The 18,186-nt window shown below is 36.8% G+C and overlaps 2 protein-coding genes across 2 annotated transcripts in view; one reads left to right on the top strand and one right to left on the bottom strand.

Moving 5' to 3' along the window:
- LOC127848717 (blood vessel epicardial substance-like) overlaps positions 1 to 18,186 on the top strand; it is a 273,254-nt gene that overhangs the window by 113,011 nt on the left and 142,057 nt on the right. The window lies entirely within an intron of this gene.
- Positions 12,864 to 16,233, bottom strand: LOC127848707 (uncharacterized). Its single transcript, XM_052381313.1, has 2 exons — positions 15,995 to 16,233; positions 12,864 to 14,685 (listed from the first exon to the last, which is right to left on the bottom strand). The coding sequence occupies exon 2, from the start codon at positions 14,367 to 14,369 to the stop codon at positions 13,194 to 13,196; it is 1,176 nt and encodes a 391-aa protein (XP_052237273.1). The 5' UTR covers positions 14,370 to 14,685; positions 15,995 to 16,233; the 3' UTR covers positions 12,864 to 13,193.

Raw genomic sequence — 18,186 nt, 5'->3', positions numbered from 1 at the left:
AGCAGCGTCTCTACTCTTACTATGGCAGCATCGTCTCTACTCTTACTGCGGCAGCAGCGTCACTACTCTTACTGCTTCAGCAGCGTCTCTATTTTTAATTCGGAAGCAGCGTCTCAACTTTTACTGCGACAGCAGCGTCTCTACATTTACTGCGACAGCAGCGTCTCTATGCTTATTGAGGCAGCAGCGTCTCTACGCTTACTGCAGCACCAACCTTCTCTATAATACTTGCAGCGGAGTCTCTAAGCTTAATGCGACAGCAGTGTCTCTACGCTATTTGCAACAGCGCCCCTATGCTTCGTTAAGAAGCGTCTCTACGCTAGCTGCATCAGAAGCGCATTAACGATTACTGCGGACGGCTCATACGACACATCACATTGTCCACCCCCTAGCAGATGCTTCTCTCACGGCAGACTCTCAGTGGTCATACCGTTTGCAGTAGACCACAACTATCTACATATCTACATAACATGCCAAATACCGACATATTTAAATAACTTATTCCAACATACAATTAGGAGGAATATATGGCCAACATGGCCCCTTCCTTCTGGAATTAACCCGACATTATTAGTATGAGGCCTGCCAGGCGCTCTATAGCAGACGCTACGGCCAGTGCTCAGGACAAAATGATGCTCGTGGGCCCTTCGCTCTCGGCTGGCGCTCTACAGCCTCTCCAGCTCTGACTTTTCGAAACCCGAGGTGTACAAACCTCCAGCGGCTTTTTGAAACGCCTTTCTATCTGCTCTTTCAGCCGCCTCATTATCCTCGACGTTTATGACTTTGCCTCCCATGGAGTAACCATATGAAACGGTCGAGCGTCTCAAAATGACCATAACCTTTTTAATTGTAAAACAAGTCTTGATATGTAGTTCTTTCGTACATAATTTTAATTTGAAAGTTAACTCTATAAGGGTAAGCAACGTCTACATATATCATAAAAAATATAATTAATAATTGAATTAAACATTAAATAGATTTTTTAATTTCTCCGTTTGTCTCACAACTCTACTAATGTCAAAAACAAGTTGTTTCTCTTTTAGAGTCATAAAGCACCAAATAACGTCTTGATACCTTTAATGAAAACAATCAAGTGTCAACCCTGCTACTATTTGATAATGATCAACATAACTATGTACACTTGTTGCAATAGTAAAAAGGTATGTGAATACATGTAGTATGTTTTCAGAAATTATGCTGACTATGTTATTATATGAATGACCCGACAAGTTTTATCCGGATCCGTTGATCCTAAAATCCGCAATGTTACAAATCCGTAGTGTATAAGAATTTTAGGAAAAAAAACGAAGAAAAATAAAGATATTGAAAGAAACTTGTTGGGTTTATATCTTTGAAGTAGTATAGATTTTAAATTAGTATAAATACACAGTTTTTTTTTAATCGAAACGCTTAAGGGGGCGCCCCCTTTCACATCACCAACCTTTTTGCGTTTTTCTGCTATTCCTGAAATACAAATCCTGTGAAAAGGCTTGCATTCATTAGTAAAATAGTGACATCACTAGTACTTTTGCATGCCAGATGACGCTATATATTCCAAACATGGACAAGGTACTAAGATTACTGGTTTAAACTTCATTCCCATAAATGGACTTCAAAGATCGCTTATGTTTATTGTCTTGACATTCTTTATTTTCAGCTCCTTTTCACCACCAAAGTCAAGCACGAGGAAATTAAATACGATAGTAAATGATTTGAAACACTCTGTTAATTGTTCTTGTTTTTTTTTTTACTAAACGATTACAATTCTGTTGTTTTTTTTAAGTAAAAATAGTTTTGTTATAAAATTACCAATATAACATATAATTAACATGTTAAAAGAAAAACAAGGTATTTTGTTCAACAAACCTTTACTTTTTTTCTCATAAAATATTGGTAAAGCACACCTTTGTTCTAGCAATCAACCAGGGAGATAACTGTTAATACATTTGTAGAAGTGACAACAAATCAAATGATGGTTGACCATAAGTAGAATGCAGCCGACATCTGAGCAAACATTCACTAACTATTCTCATTAAACTTTTATTTCAGCATAAAAAGAGTTAAGAAAAACTTATTACACTGGTAGACGGTATCACCAACCTATGTCCGAAAACAAGTGTAGTTCCAAACACCGGTGTAAACATACAACACTGTGCAATAAATTATAAAATGAAATTTAATATTGCACACAAATTAAAGTGAACAATAAATTTGACAACACATTTCCCTATCACTTTCAATTTCTTTTTCTCAAGTTCTCTCCTCTAATTTCAGATTCATGAATCCACACACGATTCAAACATGTTTTTACATAACTTATATCGATATGTCGTTAAAACAATAAAAACACATACTATTTTACAACCTTAGCAAAATAGTGAGTAAACCTAGCCGATTGATAATTTCACTTACCGAAATTGACAGGAGTTATTCAATTATAAGTGTTTGTACTATCAAACGTGTCTCGCAATCAAAATATCGAAGAAAAGAAAGAGCGCAGTAGTGATGTCATTATACGGATGTCATAATCCCAGTATCCATTACGATTTATTTATAAAACGGATTTTAAAATTTTGTTCGGAAAAAGAAGCTGTTCGGATTTAGGAATTGACTCTACATTGCTTTACTTCGTGCGGCCTTATTACGTTTGTTTTGTGTTTTGTTGTCTTTCAGCAGTAGAGGATATAATGATGAGCGAGTTCAAATTTCCATTTTTACTCCAGGAGCCCGTTCCAGCTTTAACTGAGTACTCCTAGTACTGGTTCTACCCAGAAGGCGGACAACAGAGTCTCAATAATCCGAAGGCTTTGGATGCAAAAGAGTCTGAGTATAAATAGGTTTAAATTAACACAAACTATATGAGGCGTGCTTAGTGAAAAGGGGGTTTAATGCATGTGCGTAAAGTGTCGTCCCAGATTAGCCTTGCAGTCCGTACAACCTAATCAGGGACGACGCTTTTCGCCTAATCTTGATTTTTTCCAAGAAGAGACTCGTGAAACGAAAAATATCATAAAAGCGGTAAGTGTCTTCCCTGATTAATCTGTGCGGACTGCACAGGCTAATCTGGGACGACACTTTGTGCACATGCATTAAACCCCTTATTCACAGAGCACGACTCAATAAGTAAAACTTATAACATACCTATACACTGCAGATCTTTATTTCATGTTTTCTCAAAATTGTTCCATTTTACAAACCCTTCCTGTGCTAGTCACAAACGCATTTATATAATCAACATCTTAAGAACTATCCAGCATCCTAATAACTGGCTGTTCATTCCGTTTGATGGTGCAGGACATCAGCAGATTCAAATGCACTCCACTTAACACAATGAATGCATTAATACAAATATAGAATTTCACGTGGTTGCTCGTCATAAAAAAAAAAACTGATTTGTCATCGTCTTGTGATTTTAAAACCTCAAACAAATCCTAAGTGTTACACTTATTTATATTATCACGGAATCCCAGATCATATACCAGCATATAACAGGCGCATGCGCGCTCTCGCTAAAATGCATAAGCAAACGATATAGATGGCCTTGAAAAATGCAGACAATATGAACGAACAAGGCAAATGAAGACGGTATACTGGTTTAATAAAATGGATTTAAATAATTTATTTCAGAATGATTAGCTGGTCTACACTTGTAAATCTTATATTTTATCAAAAATAGAAGCATCTGTTAGAATATATTATATATAATAACACTGTAACACTGAAATATATATATATATATATATATATATATATATATATATATATATATATATATATATATATATATATATTATTAACGCGACACAATATAAGTATTTATTTGAAAATTGACAGACTGATGAGAGATATTGATGAATATTTCGGTAAAGACGAAGTATGTAAGATGGACAAACGTTTCATTATATATATAAAAACACTGAAATATATATATCTCGAAATTGCCAAAATCACAACAACAATCCGCCCCGCGCGACGCCATGGCAAAAGTGACAAATTTCAGAATACAATCTGTTTCACTTTTAGCTGGTAATATGTAATGTGGATACACGTCATGTCAGATTCATGGCTATGACACATCATCTCACAAAAAACTCATTTTGTATGCTATGTTTTTGGGGATTTTATCTTTTAAATTTATAAATAGCGCCGCGCCCACACAGTTATTATACCACTGCACTCCACAAAGTTTGAAGGTTAAAAGTGTTCTGCAAAGGAGGATGCTCGTTTAATCGTTATTAACTAAGTTCTAGGATAAATAACACTAAAACGACCGGTTTTTTCACCGAAGTGTATAGAATTTTTAAATCGTGTTTACCTGTTCAAATTCGTCTCTACTGAACTCTTTATAATCTTCTAAATTTATTTTCACAAACAAGCATCATATGATAAAATGTGTCATACATCGAGAGATATTACATCGAAAGGTCAGTTTACCGCCAAAAAAGAAGACCTACACTACAAAATGTACAAATGAATATCGACAAAAATATCTTACAAAACATTCTTTTATGGTCGCAAAGATTTTAACAATAAAAATAATAACTGAAGCTTTAAGGCCATCAATGAATTTAACCATATATTGGTGTATAAATAGGAAATATAACAAGCGGGGTTATAAGTCACCTTACCTACTCTTCATGGAGCAGGGCCCCTACGCTTAATTCGGCAGCACCGTCTCTACGCAAATTGCGGAAGCAGCGTCTCTACTCACACTGCTGCAGCAGCGTCTCTACGCTAACTGGGGCAGCACCGTCTCTACGCTAATTACTGCAGCGCCCCTACGCTTAATGCGGCAGCAGCGTCTCTACGCACACAGCGGCAGCAGCGTCTCTACGCTTACTGCGACAGCAGCGTCTCTACGCTTACTGCGACAGCAGCGTCTCTACGCTTACTGTGGCAGCAGCGTCTCAACGCTTACTGCGGCAGCAGCTTCTCCACGCTTACTGCGGCAGGAGCGTCTCTACGTTAACAGCGGCAGCAGATTCTCTTCGCTTACTGCGGCAGGAGCGTCTCTATGCTTACTGCGGAAGCAGCTTCACTTCGCTTACTGCGGCAGGAGCGTCTCTACGTTTACTGCGGCAGGAGCGTCTCTACGCTTACTGCGACAGCAGCGTCTTTACGCTTACTGCGGCAGGAGCGTCTCTACGCTTACTGCGGCAGCAGCTTCTTTACGCTTACTTCGGCAGCAGCTTCTCTACGCTTACAGTGGCAGGAGCGTCTCTACGCTTACTGCGGCAGCAGCGTGTGTACTCTTAATGCGACAGCAGCGTCTCTACACTTACTGCGGCAGCAGCGTCTCTACGTCAACTGCGACAGCAGCGTCTCTACACTTACTGCTGCAGCAGCGTCTCTACTCTTACTGCTGCAGCATCGTCTCTACTCACACTGCGACAGCAGCGTCTCTACGCTAACTGCGACAGCAGCGTCTCTACGCTATTTGAAGCAGCACCCCTAGGCTTAATGCTGCAGCAGCGTCTCTACGCAAACTGCGGCAGCAGCTTGTCTACGCCTACTGCGACAGCAGCGTCTCTACACTTAATGCGACAGAAGCTACTCTACACTTACTGCTGCAGTAGCGTCTCTACACTTACTGCGGCAGCAGCGTCTCTACTCTTACTATGGCAGCATCGTCTCTACTCTTACTGCGGCAGCAGCGTCTCTACTCTTACTGCTTCAGCAGCGTCTTTATTCTTAATTCGGATGCAGCGTCTCTACTTTTACTGCGACAGCAGCGTCTCTACTTTTACTGCGACAGCAGCGTCTCTATGCTTTCTGAGGCAGCAGCGTCTCTACGTTTACTGCAGCCCCAGCGTCTCTATATTACTTGCAGCGGAGTATCTAAGCTTAATGCAACAGCAGTGTCTCTACGCTACTTGCAACAGCGCCCCTATGCTTCGTTAAGAAGCGTCTCTACGCTAGCTGCATCAGAAGCGCATTTACGATTACTGCGGACGGCTCATACGACACATCACATTGTCCACCCCCTAGCCGCTGCTTCTCTCACGGCTGACTCTCAGTGGTCATACCGTTTGCAGTAGACCACAACTATCTACATATCTACATAACATGCCAAATACCGGTATATTTAAATAACTTATTCCAACATTCAATTAGGAGGAATATATGGCCACCATGGCCCCTCCCTTCTGGAATTAACCCGACATTATTAGTATGAGGCCTGTCAGGCGCTCTATAGCCGACGCTACGGCCAGTGCTCAGGACAAAATGATGCTCGTGGGCCATTCGCTCTCGGCTGGCGCTCTACAGCCTCTCCAGCTCTGACTTTCCGAAATACGAGGAGTACAAACCTCCAGCGGCTTTTTGATACGCCTTTCTGTCTGCTCTTTCAGCCGCCTCATTATCCTCGACGTTCACGGCTTTGTCCCCCAGCCCATTGGTCCGAGGGAGCCGGACTGGTAGCTGACGATGATCCGCGATCACTGCTTTGTCCCGATCATGCTCCTCTCTGCCGGCTGGCTGCTTCCATCGACATGACTGCCACCCGCTGTATGCGAAATGCATCAACGCACATGCTCACCCCTGGGTGACGGACGACTTTTGGCACTGTTTGCAGCACCAACGGAACTGCATCTTCGACATTCATAGCATTTTGTAGTCGTCCCTTCCCTAGGCTAAAACCCTGCAAATTAAAAATAAGTGTGGCATCTGCAATGATAATGATGGACATAGACATCAGTTGGAGCTACATACACATGCACTCGATCTTTAATCATACCGACAACAGAACACTGCATCGACGTGTCAATGCCTGTAACCCAAAGCTTGATATCACGAACATTGGGCGGTTGCTGATTCATGGACCCGATCAAGGATGATACTGACCTCTAAATGAGCCGCGTCCTGCAAACATGGTCCTTATGCCATATGCGGCCAGCGTAGGTCTAACGATCGCGCAGTCTGGTCCGATGCTACTCTGTATACGCTGTATAGCGGGCATTTGAATATGCATTTCGCATACGACGGGTGACAGTCAAGTCGATGGAGGCAGCCAGCCGGAGAGAGGTGCATGACCGGGACTCAGTTAAGATAGCGAATCGTCGTCCGCTACCAGTCCGGCTCCCTCGGACACACGGGCCGGTGGGGGGATAGCAAAGTCATAAAAGTCGAGGATAATGAGGCTGCTAAAAGAGCAGGCAGAAAGGCGCGTCAAAGAGCCGCTGGAGGTTTGGACTCCTCGGGCATCGGAAAGTCAGAGCTGGAGAAGCTGTAGAGCTCGGGTGTCCCGTGAGCCAGCCGGCAGCAAAGGGCCAACGAGTGTCAATTTGCACTGAGCACTGGTCGCAGCGTCGGCTATAAAGCGCCTGTCTGGAGTAAGCCTGAGAGGCAACGAACATATAATCCCCGCCATTGGGAGCGGTCCCAGATGTGCAAATTAGAGGCTATATAGAAGAAGGGAAGTTTCCACGCCGATGTGCCCCTTGATCAATAGGGCATGCGGAGGAAGCCTTGGACTTGGAAAAGACCGATGTCCGTGATATCAATAATGTCGGGGTAATTTCAGAGGTGATAGGCCAGGGTGCCATTGAATGCTCCTAATTGTATGTTGGCATGTTATGCAGATATATGTGGTCTACTGCAGACGTAGTGACCCCTAAGAGTTAGCCGAGAGAGAAGCAGCGGCTATGGGATGGACGATGTGATGTGTTGTATGTGCCGTCCGCATTAAGTGTCCATGAAAGTCATTTCTGAAAACCCACGAAATATCAGGCCGATGAGTATAAACGATTGAACCGTATCTCTCGAATATATCTCAGGAATATTCTTGCATTCAGAAAACCAATGATCTGCAAATATCAGTCAGATTTACTGATTTTTTCCCCAGTTATGTCCTTCTGTATTATATATTGTCAGGTTTGTGTAACCCGTCGCTGACTAGTAGACAGTTATATTTTCAATCAATATATAATGAAGATTACCAATCATGAGTTTATATTTTTATGGATAACATCAGCAAATTGTTGCATAATATTATTTATTGACTGTAAACATTCGGATAAACAACAGATTGGCGTAGCTTTAAAAGTTTGCTTTCTGGTTAATTAAGCTAAGATCCTTCCACCATTTTGATCGTGTATGGGGGATTTAACAAACTAGTGTGTCAGTGAACCTAAATTATAATCATGGAGTAAACCATATGAAACGGTCGAGCGTCTCAAAATGACCATAACCTTTTAAATTGTAAAACAAGTCTTGATATGTAGTTCTTTCGTACATAATTTTCATTTGAAAGTTAACTCTATAAGGGTAGGTAACGTCTACATATATCATAAAAAATAATTGAATTAAACATTAAATATATGTTTTAATTTCTCCGTTTGTCTCACAACTCTACTAATGTCAAAAACAAGTTGTTTCTCTTTTAGAGTCGTAAAGCACCAAATAACGTCTTGATACCCTTAATGAAAACAATCAAGTGTCAACCCTGCTACTATTTGATAATGATCAACATAACAATGTACACTTGTTGCAATAGTAAAAAGGTATGGAAAGACATGTAGTATGTTTTCAGAAAATATGCTGACTATATTATTATATGAATTACCCGACAAGTTTTATCCGGATCCGTTGATCCTAAAATCCGCAATGTTACGAATCCGTAGTGTATAAGTATTTTAGGAAATAAAACGAAGAAAAATAAAGAATTTGAAAGAAACTTGTTGGGTTTATATCTCTGAAGTAGTATAGATTATAAATTAGTATAAATACACAGTTATTTTTAAATCGACACGCTTAAGGGGGCGCCCCCTTCCACATCACCAACCTTTTTGCGTTTTTCTGCTATTCCTGAAATACAAATCCTGTGAAAAGGCTTGCATTCATTAGTAAAATAGTGACATCACTAGTACGTTTGCATGCCAGATGACGCTATATATTCCAAACATGGGCAAGGTACTAAGATTACTGGTTTAAACTTCATTCCCATAAATGGACTTCAAAGATCGCTTATGTTTATTGTCTTGAAATTCTTTATTTTCAGCTCCTTTTCACCACCAAAGTCAAGCACGAGGAAATTATATACGATAGTAAATGATTTGAAACACTCTGTTAATTGTTCTTGGCTTTTTTTACTAAACGATTACAATTCTGTTGTTTTTTTAAAGTAAAAATAGTTTTGTTATAAAATTACCAATATAACATATAATTAACATGTTAAAAGAAAAACACGGTATTTTGTTCAACAAACCTTTACTTTTTTTCTGATAAAATATTGGTAAAGCAGACCTTTCTTCTAGCAATCAACCAGGGAGATAACTGTTAATACATTTGTAGAAGTGATTTGACAACAAATCAAATGATGGTTGACCATAAGTAGAATGCAGCCGACATCTGAGCAAACATTCACTAACTATTCTCATTAAACTTTTATTTCAGCATAAAAAGAGTTAAGAAAAACTGATGAAGCTTCTTTGATGCATTGTTTTTAAAAGTTTATATTGGGGGTACAAAAACTTATTACACTGGTAGACGGTATCACCAACCTATGTCCGAAAACAAGTGTAGTTCCAAACACCGGTGTAAACATACAACACTGTGCAATAAATTATAAAATGAAATTTAATATTGCACACACATTAAAGTGAACAATAAATTTGACAACACATTACCCTATCACTTTCAATTTCTTTATCTCAAGTTCTCTCCTCTAATTTTAGATTCATGAATCCAGCCGTATATAATATTCTAATAGCATAACAAAATAATCAGGTAAAACGAATGATACCAGTTTAAAGTGATGATTTCTTGGCTGTCAAACCCAGGTTTTCACCTTTTGACCTTTGCAAATAGCAAATAATATGTTGGAGAAATTTATCGCCAGTAAGCCCGAATGGATAGATGGAATTTTCGCATTTGTAAAAATTACCTAAACTAGGCAAAATAGAAAACGCTCTGCCTTGTATATATAAAATACTGGTTGACCATCTTTGTTGTGCAGCAAAGTCTAAAATTTTACGCATTTGGGCAATCTGTTTCTGTTTATTTGATCTTACCACACATATAAACATTTTGGTTCTCCATCTTATACGAATAAACGTGTCGGTATCAGCGTGTGCTTAGAATACCTTACGGTAATATTGTCGAAATGTCAACATCGAAGCATAATTTAGTTTTACTGCTAGTAATCAAACTGTATCAAGCTCTTAAAAGAAACGTAAATAATGTAAAATATTCATCCGCAAATTTATATAAAGATTTGAAACAAGTCAAATGTGACAGAAATAAGACCATATACGGTTACCGATGTATTATGTTGGTCTATCAAACATAAGTACTTGTGGAGTCGTTTAATCAATGTTTAATTAATATTTGGAATGATCAACTTTGTGACACACAACGTGTTTATCTTTAAGATTTTTCTACAAATACTAGTCTTCGTTAAGCGTTTACGATCTCAGTGTAGGCTGTCAGATGATATTGTAAGCTCCATTCGCACTAATTTAAATCTATGAGGATGTAATTCGGTCAAGAATTGTACAGAAATACATCCGCAACAGTAGTCATAACTCTTCTATTTGATTGACGATCGTTTTCAACAAAAACAACAACAAAATAACACTTAAAATCAACGCCGTCTTTTAAGAGATATTTCCATCAGTAATTCGCAGTTGTTGTTGCAGGTCATGACTAAATCGTTTGGAAGTAATTTGACGTTGTCAACTCAACTTATCTGAATTATGATCTAACATTTATTTTTCAACTGTTCAATGCTATTAGGTTTAATCCAGAGACCAAATAAATGCATGGACTTAAAACTTCATGACATCATAACTCATGAAAATCATCCAAAAATATTTCCATCATCTTCCATGCAAGATAACTGAACAAGATGGCCATGATGGCAATGCAGCTTTCACCCACGTTTGAGGTAAATGAGGCAATTGTCTACTGTTTTGGACACACGCGACGCGTCCTAAGAATTGTCAAAATTAACGTTTTGACAAAGCTTCATCAAGATTGAGTCTTGAATGTGGTCTCTATTGTAGTAACAAGGCTTTTGTATGATTCAATAAGGTAACTTAGTTTTTAAACGCATATGCCTCAGCTTACTTATTGTGAAGATTAACATTCTGACCAAGTTTCGTCAAGACTGAGGGATAAACGAGGCTTCGGGAGTGGTAACAATGTATTTCTAGGATTTGACCTCGTCACCTACTTTTTGGACGCACATAACCCTGATTCGAATTAAGACTATGTACTGTCAAATTTCATGAAGTTGCATTAAATCCCGTTTTCCTTGACCGAGGCACATATAACATGTTTGCATATTAACTGTAGCATGTATCAACAGCTTTGAATAAGTCGTATGCATTGCTGCTCGGAGTAAGTCTTGATACCTTCGATCAAAAGGAACGTTATACATATCCATAAATGTGTGAGATCTTTTAAATAGATAAGTGTTGTTAAATTATTCGCACACTAATTAAGAAAGATAAACAATTACTTTTCTAACTGAAAAATAGTGTTAGGGACGTTTATTAAAAATATATAAAGTTTTAGGCAACAAACAATATTAAGCACACACAAGTAATCAATAATGTACACGAATATACAATCGTTGAAGATCAGGTAAATGTAAATATTAAATGTAAATACGAGTATTTATATTTATATATACATACGACTGGAAATATTAATATATTTTATTATATGTTTTTCTGCAACACATTTTATCCACGATCGATCGAATTTTAATTAATTTAACAAGTTTAAGGTTATTGGTCCTCTTCGGCTATTGGTCGACCAATATATAAGGGGTGATCTCATTACACGTGTCACGCATTATACACCAATGAAGTACTTCACACGCTATTGGCCCTAACATGTATAGACACTATATGATAACAGCGTCGCAAATGTTTACACGTATTGTAAATTCCAAGCGATGGCTCGTATTTGTAACATAATCACATGAAGACAATTGCTTTAGCAGCGTTCAGTATTCGTTGCTAGGCAAGTCATTGATGTTTCTATCGCAGAGTTATCAATAGAAATCAGTTTATGTTCAAAGTCAGTCCAGAACGCGGTTACCTCATGGTCACTGCCATGACGAGGAAATTTCATGAAATAGTCTTGGTGTATTAACTTGTCTGCACCCGGTATCCCGTCCACACAGTTATAATCATATAATAGTACCAACGTGATGTGTTTCCTTCTCTGGATTGCTTCTTCGTTTGCCATATGGACCGCAATACACCATTCATTAGAGTCCTCGCAACCTGAACTTACAACAAACAAAACATATCTGCTGACGTGGATAGCTTTTCTAATAACACTACAAAGGTTTAAACCAGGAATAATGTCTTCTTGACTGAACACTTTGTACCCGAGTTCACTCAGTTTGGGTAAGACATTGTCCGCGATGAATTCCTGTCCCTCGTAAGAATACGCCAAATATACGTGATATTTATACCGACCAATCATTTTAATTTTGAATGACAGTATATCCATTTCGCATACGCCGTTTGCTATTTCGAACGTAAAACCAGTATTTTATTTTCAATTGCAATTTATACACCAACCTAGCGACAGTTATGGTTAACAAACTACTCACGGTCATTATCACACCGACTACAATCAGAGATGTATAGACTTGGATTCTACACTTGTTATCAAAATTGTTTTTGAATAATTCAAAACTTGTTTCATTGTTTACTTCTTTTTCATTGCATGTTAACTGTAGTAAATACCACTGACTTCGGACGTCTTCAGCAAGGCTTTTCATTAATGCCACGTCATCAGCGTTACATCAACATAGAAAATTATTGTTTCTCAGATCAACAACAGTTTCGTTTCTGTTTTCAACATGGTTTATAATAACGTGTAAAATTTGTTTAAAATCCGTTAAAGTCAAAAAGCAATTTTGTGAAAGATTTATCACTTCAAGTTTTGTTAAGTTCTCTGCATAAATGGTGAACGATTTAAGTTTGTTTTGTGACAGGTTCAAGAACTTCATATTGATCTGATTTTTAAAAAGAGTATTATTTAATGCCTTAAGTTCATTTCTTCATATATCGAGATGTTTTAGCTGCATATTGTTTTCAAATAAATCACCATAATTTGTCATGGCAAAGCTAAGATAATTTCAAGACAGGTCTAGCAACTCAAGAGAAGGAAGGCCTTTAAGTATATCTAGATGAACATCGGAACAAAGATTGGAACTCAATTCAAGATGTTTAAGGGATATAGGGAAAAGGATTCGGCCAACTGTTCAATAAAGAGTTTGAGGCATAAACAGTTTTTAATGAATTATTTTTAGACATGTATCCGTATACGGCTATGCCAATGTTACTAGAATGAACATCAAGTGTTTCAAGTTTAGGTGGCAAAACAGCCGGTATCTCGATCTGAACTTCATTTATGCAGCCTGCTATGCGGAAAGCTGCATTTTTGATTTCGTTCGTGAAAAGTCGACTGTTTCCTTTCCTTGGTATTTCAGTTAAACCCGATGAACAAAATTCATGGTTTGTGTCATTGTTGAAAAACGTAAGTTTGTTTAATGAGAGGTCTAATAATTCCAAATTAGTTAAGTCTTTCATTCGCGTAAGGTAATAATCAAGATCAAATCTATTGTTGCGAGCATACAACTTCTTTAAACTAATTGGTAAATTGATAAAAGCGTTCTCATCAAACCTGAAAATATTGTTGCTTTCTATGTATAGATTAGTAAGAGATGTATTGTGCAGGCTCCTTGCGAAACTTTCATTAATAATTACATAATATCGTCTTTCAATATTGTTTAATGCGAGCATTTTTAGGCCGCTATTTAGGTGACCAAAACCCCTTGACGCGTTGCCAAATCCTAATTCTAAATTACACCAAAGGTCCAAAACGTTTAGATTTTTGACGCCATTAAATGCCAGCTCGGAAATTGAATGGACATTGCTATGAACTATGGAAAGGTTCGAGACATGTTCCAAATTTGTAAGCATCTCATTGCTAATATGTTCGATATGACAATATTTATGAGCCAGCCACAGTGGATCTATTAAATCGCCAGAAATGCGGATATTTTTCAAGTTTGGCATTCCTTTAAACTCTTCTCCAGACACTCCAAATGGTAGTCCATCTATCCAGATTTCTTCCAGTTTGGGCACATTAGACCACAGCTTATTCGGATAGCCCCCTGTTGCATTCAATACATGTGTGGTTCCATACATTTTTAGTATTTTCAGAGATGTCAAGTAATTGAAGAGGTTTGGATCTGTCAAATTTGTGAAAGGCAGGTTGTGGTTGTTTGAAACGTCAAGCTCCTCTAGAAAATCGAGTGCTGCAAATGTTGTAGCATTGATTACAGATCCTTTCGATCCGTTCATTGATATAGAGGAGTTACTCAAATCCAATGTCTTCATATTCACGAATCCTGCAAATGGTGATGCAGTTAAGCGCGAGAGATTGTTGTTTGCGAGATTAAGCTCTATGATGACAATGAGTGAAACGTTACCAAATGTTGGTAACTCATTCAATGACTTTGATTAACAATCAATGATAAATAGGTGCGTCGTATTTTCATAACACTCGCAGTTACAGGGTCGAAATGAGTTTTGTGGACATGATGTGTGTGCTGATACCACAAAGTGTTTGATCGTGAGGTGAAACAATCCAAATCGAAGAAGCAATCTTGAAAGCATATGTCGTTCACGGATAGCCATGATCGATTCCTGTAATCTGAATACAATAAAGAAATCAATTAGCATTGCGCTACAATTACCTACATTTAAGTAACACAAGTGATCGTTGACAGCTACACCGAAAAATGCGCAATAATTTTGGGTTTGTTATTGCACAACCGAAGCATGGTTTTATAACGTTTGAGAAAATGCTCTGAATTCATTCCGAACACCTTAGCCTATTTTTATCTTGTTCGGTATTATGAGCACTTCTAGTCGAAGCGAGACAGCTCTTAACTAGATGTACATTAATACGAACATATTTTAAATATTTTCTTTTCATTTCCAACTGAATGTAAAAATAGATGCCATGCAACATTTACAAGTAAAGTTCTGAAAATCGCGATAAAGCGAAAGTAATTTGTTTTAATAAGCCAACATTTCTATTCCATTTTAATAGTCAAAATTATTTATACTTTTGTCGTGTGTGTATGTTGGTTCGGCTCATGAATGAATGATAACAGCAAGTTTTAAGCTATGTAAATAGATCTAACATAGTATAAACAAATGTTACTGGGAAAAGCACATATACATATAGCTATATATAGATGCTTTGTTGTAGTTGTATCTAGATCTCCGGTAATGTTTAGGCTTCATTAAATGACGGAGAATGATCACTCTAGATTTTTATTCGGATTTGGAAGCAGTCCTTCAATTTGGTATGGAAATTCCGAACATAATCGATTTCTTAAGCATATGGTCACTAAACATGTCGAAGTATATCACACACGATAAAACGTGTTTCTACATAACTAACATTGATATGTCGTTAAAACAATAAAACAAGTATTGTTTTAAGACCTTAGCAAAATAGTGGATAACTCTAGCCGATTGATAATTTCACTTACCGAAATGGACAGGATTTATTCAATTATAAGTGTTTCGACATCAAACGCGACTCGCTGTCAACATATCGAAGAAAAGAAAGAGTGCAGTAGTGATTTTATTATACCGATTTCATAATCCCAGCATCCATCACGATTTATTAATAAAACGGATATTTATATTTTGTTCGGAAAAAAGTAGCTGTTCGGATTTAGGATTTGATTCTACATTGCTGTACTTAGTGCTGCCTTATAACGCTTGTTTTGTGTTTTATTTATGATGAGGAGGTTAGACTCTCCATTTTTACTCCAGGAGCCCGTTCCAGCTTTTAATTGAGTACTCATAGTACTGGTTCTACCCAGAAGACTGACAAGAGAGTGTCTAAATAATCCTAAGGCTTTTGATGCAAAAGAGCCTTAGTATAAATAGGTTTAAATTAAAACAATATATACATATATATATAACTAAAATTTATAGCATACCTATACACTGCAGATCTTTATTTCATTTTTTTTCTAAATAATTCCATTTTACGAACCCTTCCTGTGCTAGTCACAAACGCATTAATATAAGCAACACATTCCAAACTTTCTAATATCTTGACATCTCAGTGGCGGTTAATTCCGTTTGATTAAACTCATTGAAATGAAATAGGGTGTAAAAATTGCATAATTTTTGTTTTTAAGAGGTTTGTGACAACAGCAGATAAGAGTGTGCTCCATTTAACACATTGAATGCAGACGACACAATGCAAATACATGTATTGAATTTCACGTGGTTGCACGTCATAAAAAAACCATGGATGTGTCACTGTCGCGTGACAAGAAGTGAGCTTAAAGGGACCTCTTCACAGATTGGTAAATTGACAAATTGAAAATAATATTTTAGACTTGCAAATGTTTGTTGTAATGATGTTTTTTTCGCAAGGAAATAGTAATACTGCACATTTACCAATCTCGAATATATCAATTAAATGTATCTTTTGAATTTTTTTTTTCAAAACCTGAAAATTATAAAGCGTTGCAAACGCGAAATGATTTATTTATAACCACATAATCAAAACTCATATCCCAGCTAGCAAACATATATCGGGCCGCCGTCAGTCCGATCTCGTTCTTATATCGGCCCGATATCGGCAAGATTATATATCGGTTCGCCGTCGGCCCGTTATCAGTTATATGTGATGCTAGCATCGTCTGAATAAATGAATTATCATAAATCACAATTATATTTCCTAATACTTTTAATAATCATAAACAAATATTTATAATTCCAACAGTTTTGTTTTGAAAACATGCATTTATAAGGACAATGAATAGTTATTCACTTACATGATTCTATATTTTTATTACAATAAAGATTTTCTTTACCCTATAAGGTTTATGGTTTATTACAAATTCTATCCAGAAGGCCAATAACCAAAGTGGACAAAGTTTTACATCAGTGTTTACAAATAGAAATATATGAACACACATATATCATGCATTTACAATGTAAATATTACAACAAAAATCGAAACAAAATAAAAATCTAAAATAGCCTCAGAATGTACTATGGACAAACAATTGAAAGTGGAGTATAACAATTTGATAATTTTAATGACAGTTTAGGATTTCTATTGTATTATATATTTTATATACATTTCAATGCAATCACAGATTTATAGTTTTCTTAAAGCATCTGTTATTTCAAAGAGTCTTAATAGAAATACCTAGATGAAGGAATGTCACTTATTCTGTACCATAATACATAAGGGGTAAAACAATATACAGAACATGTATCATATTATACTTTATAGCAATGACATGTTAATAAACTGTTGTTAACGCCTTATTCTAGACGACCTATTCTATACAATCGACAGTGGTAAAGCAAAAAAATGTATGATCATATCCAATAAATAAAATAATCGCAACCATTTAAATGTAGTCTAATAACGCTACCGTTAGACTGTCAAAACACATCAGAATACATGACGTTGATGGTAAAATGGTATAATGTGATTGAACCTGAAGGGTGATAAATATAACAGTCCCTTTTTTTTATATTAATAGTCCATTAATTTATGTAAATAGCTTGATAAATGTGTACAAATTTGGTCTTTGTCTGTAATACACTTGAATTAATTTAAAAAAAATAATTTTGATCTCAGTTCCGTATATAATTTACATTCAATAATAAAATTAAACTCATTTTCGAGTTTATAACAAAAAAATACACTTTCTTTGATCTAATGGAATATACGCAGGTCTAGCCATCTACCTGTCTCAATATTTAATCGATATGATAAAATGCTTACTTTTGATAAACTTAATCGAAACTTTTTTACATGACAAATATTCAGGTACGGTTGAAATTGAAAAACAGCGATATGTTGACACAATGTGCTTTCTTTAAGCAACAACAGGATTAAATACAAAAAGGAACAAGATAAGTATTGATGCAAAGCATCAAAGGGCGTCGGGAATTTCAGTTAAAAGGCACTCAATGAAGTTACATGGAACGATTTTTTTTCAACTGTAAATATTAATATACTGGCCGATTATTTTAAACAAAATAGAACAAGATACTGGTATAACCATTATCTATGATTTTGTGTTATAACGCCCAAATAACCATTATCTATGATGTTGTGTTATAACCAACAAATAACCATTATCTATGATTTTGTGTT

The sequence above is a fragment of the Dreissena polymorpha genome, chromosome 10, assembly GCF_020536995.1.
Source record: "Dreissena polymorpha isolate Duluth1 chromosome 10, UMN_Dpol_1.0, whole genome shotgun sequence".
Lineage (NCBI taxonomy): Eukaryota > Metazoa > Mollusca > Bivalvia > Myida > Dreissenidae > Dreissena > Dreissena polymorpha.
Note: the sequence above shows the minus strand (reverse complement) of the source record. Positions and strands in the feature narration are given on the sequence as shown.

Coding starts and splice junctions, on each gene's coding strand:
- LOC127848707 (XM_052381313.1), bottom strand. CDS start 14,369: ATGAAGACATTGGATTTGAGTAACTCCTCTATATCAATGAACGGATCG.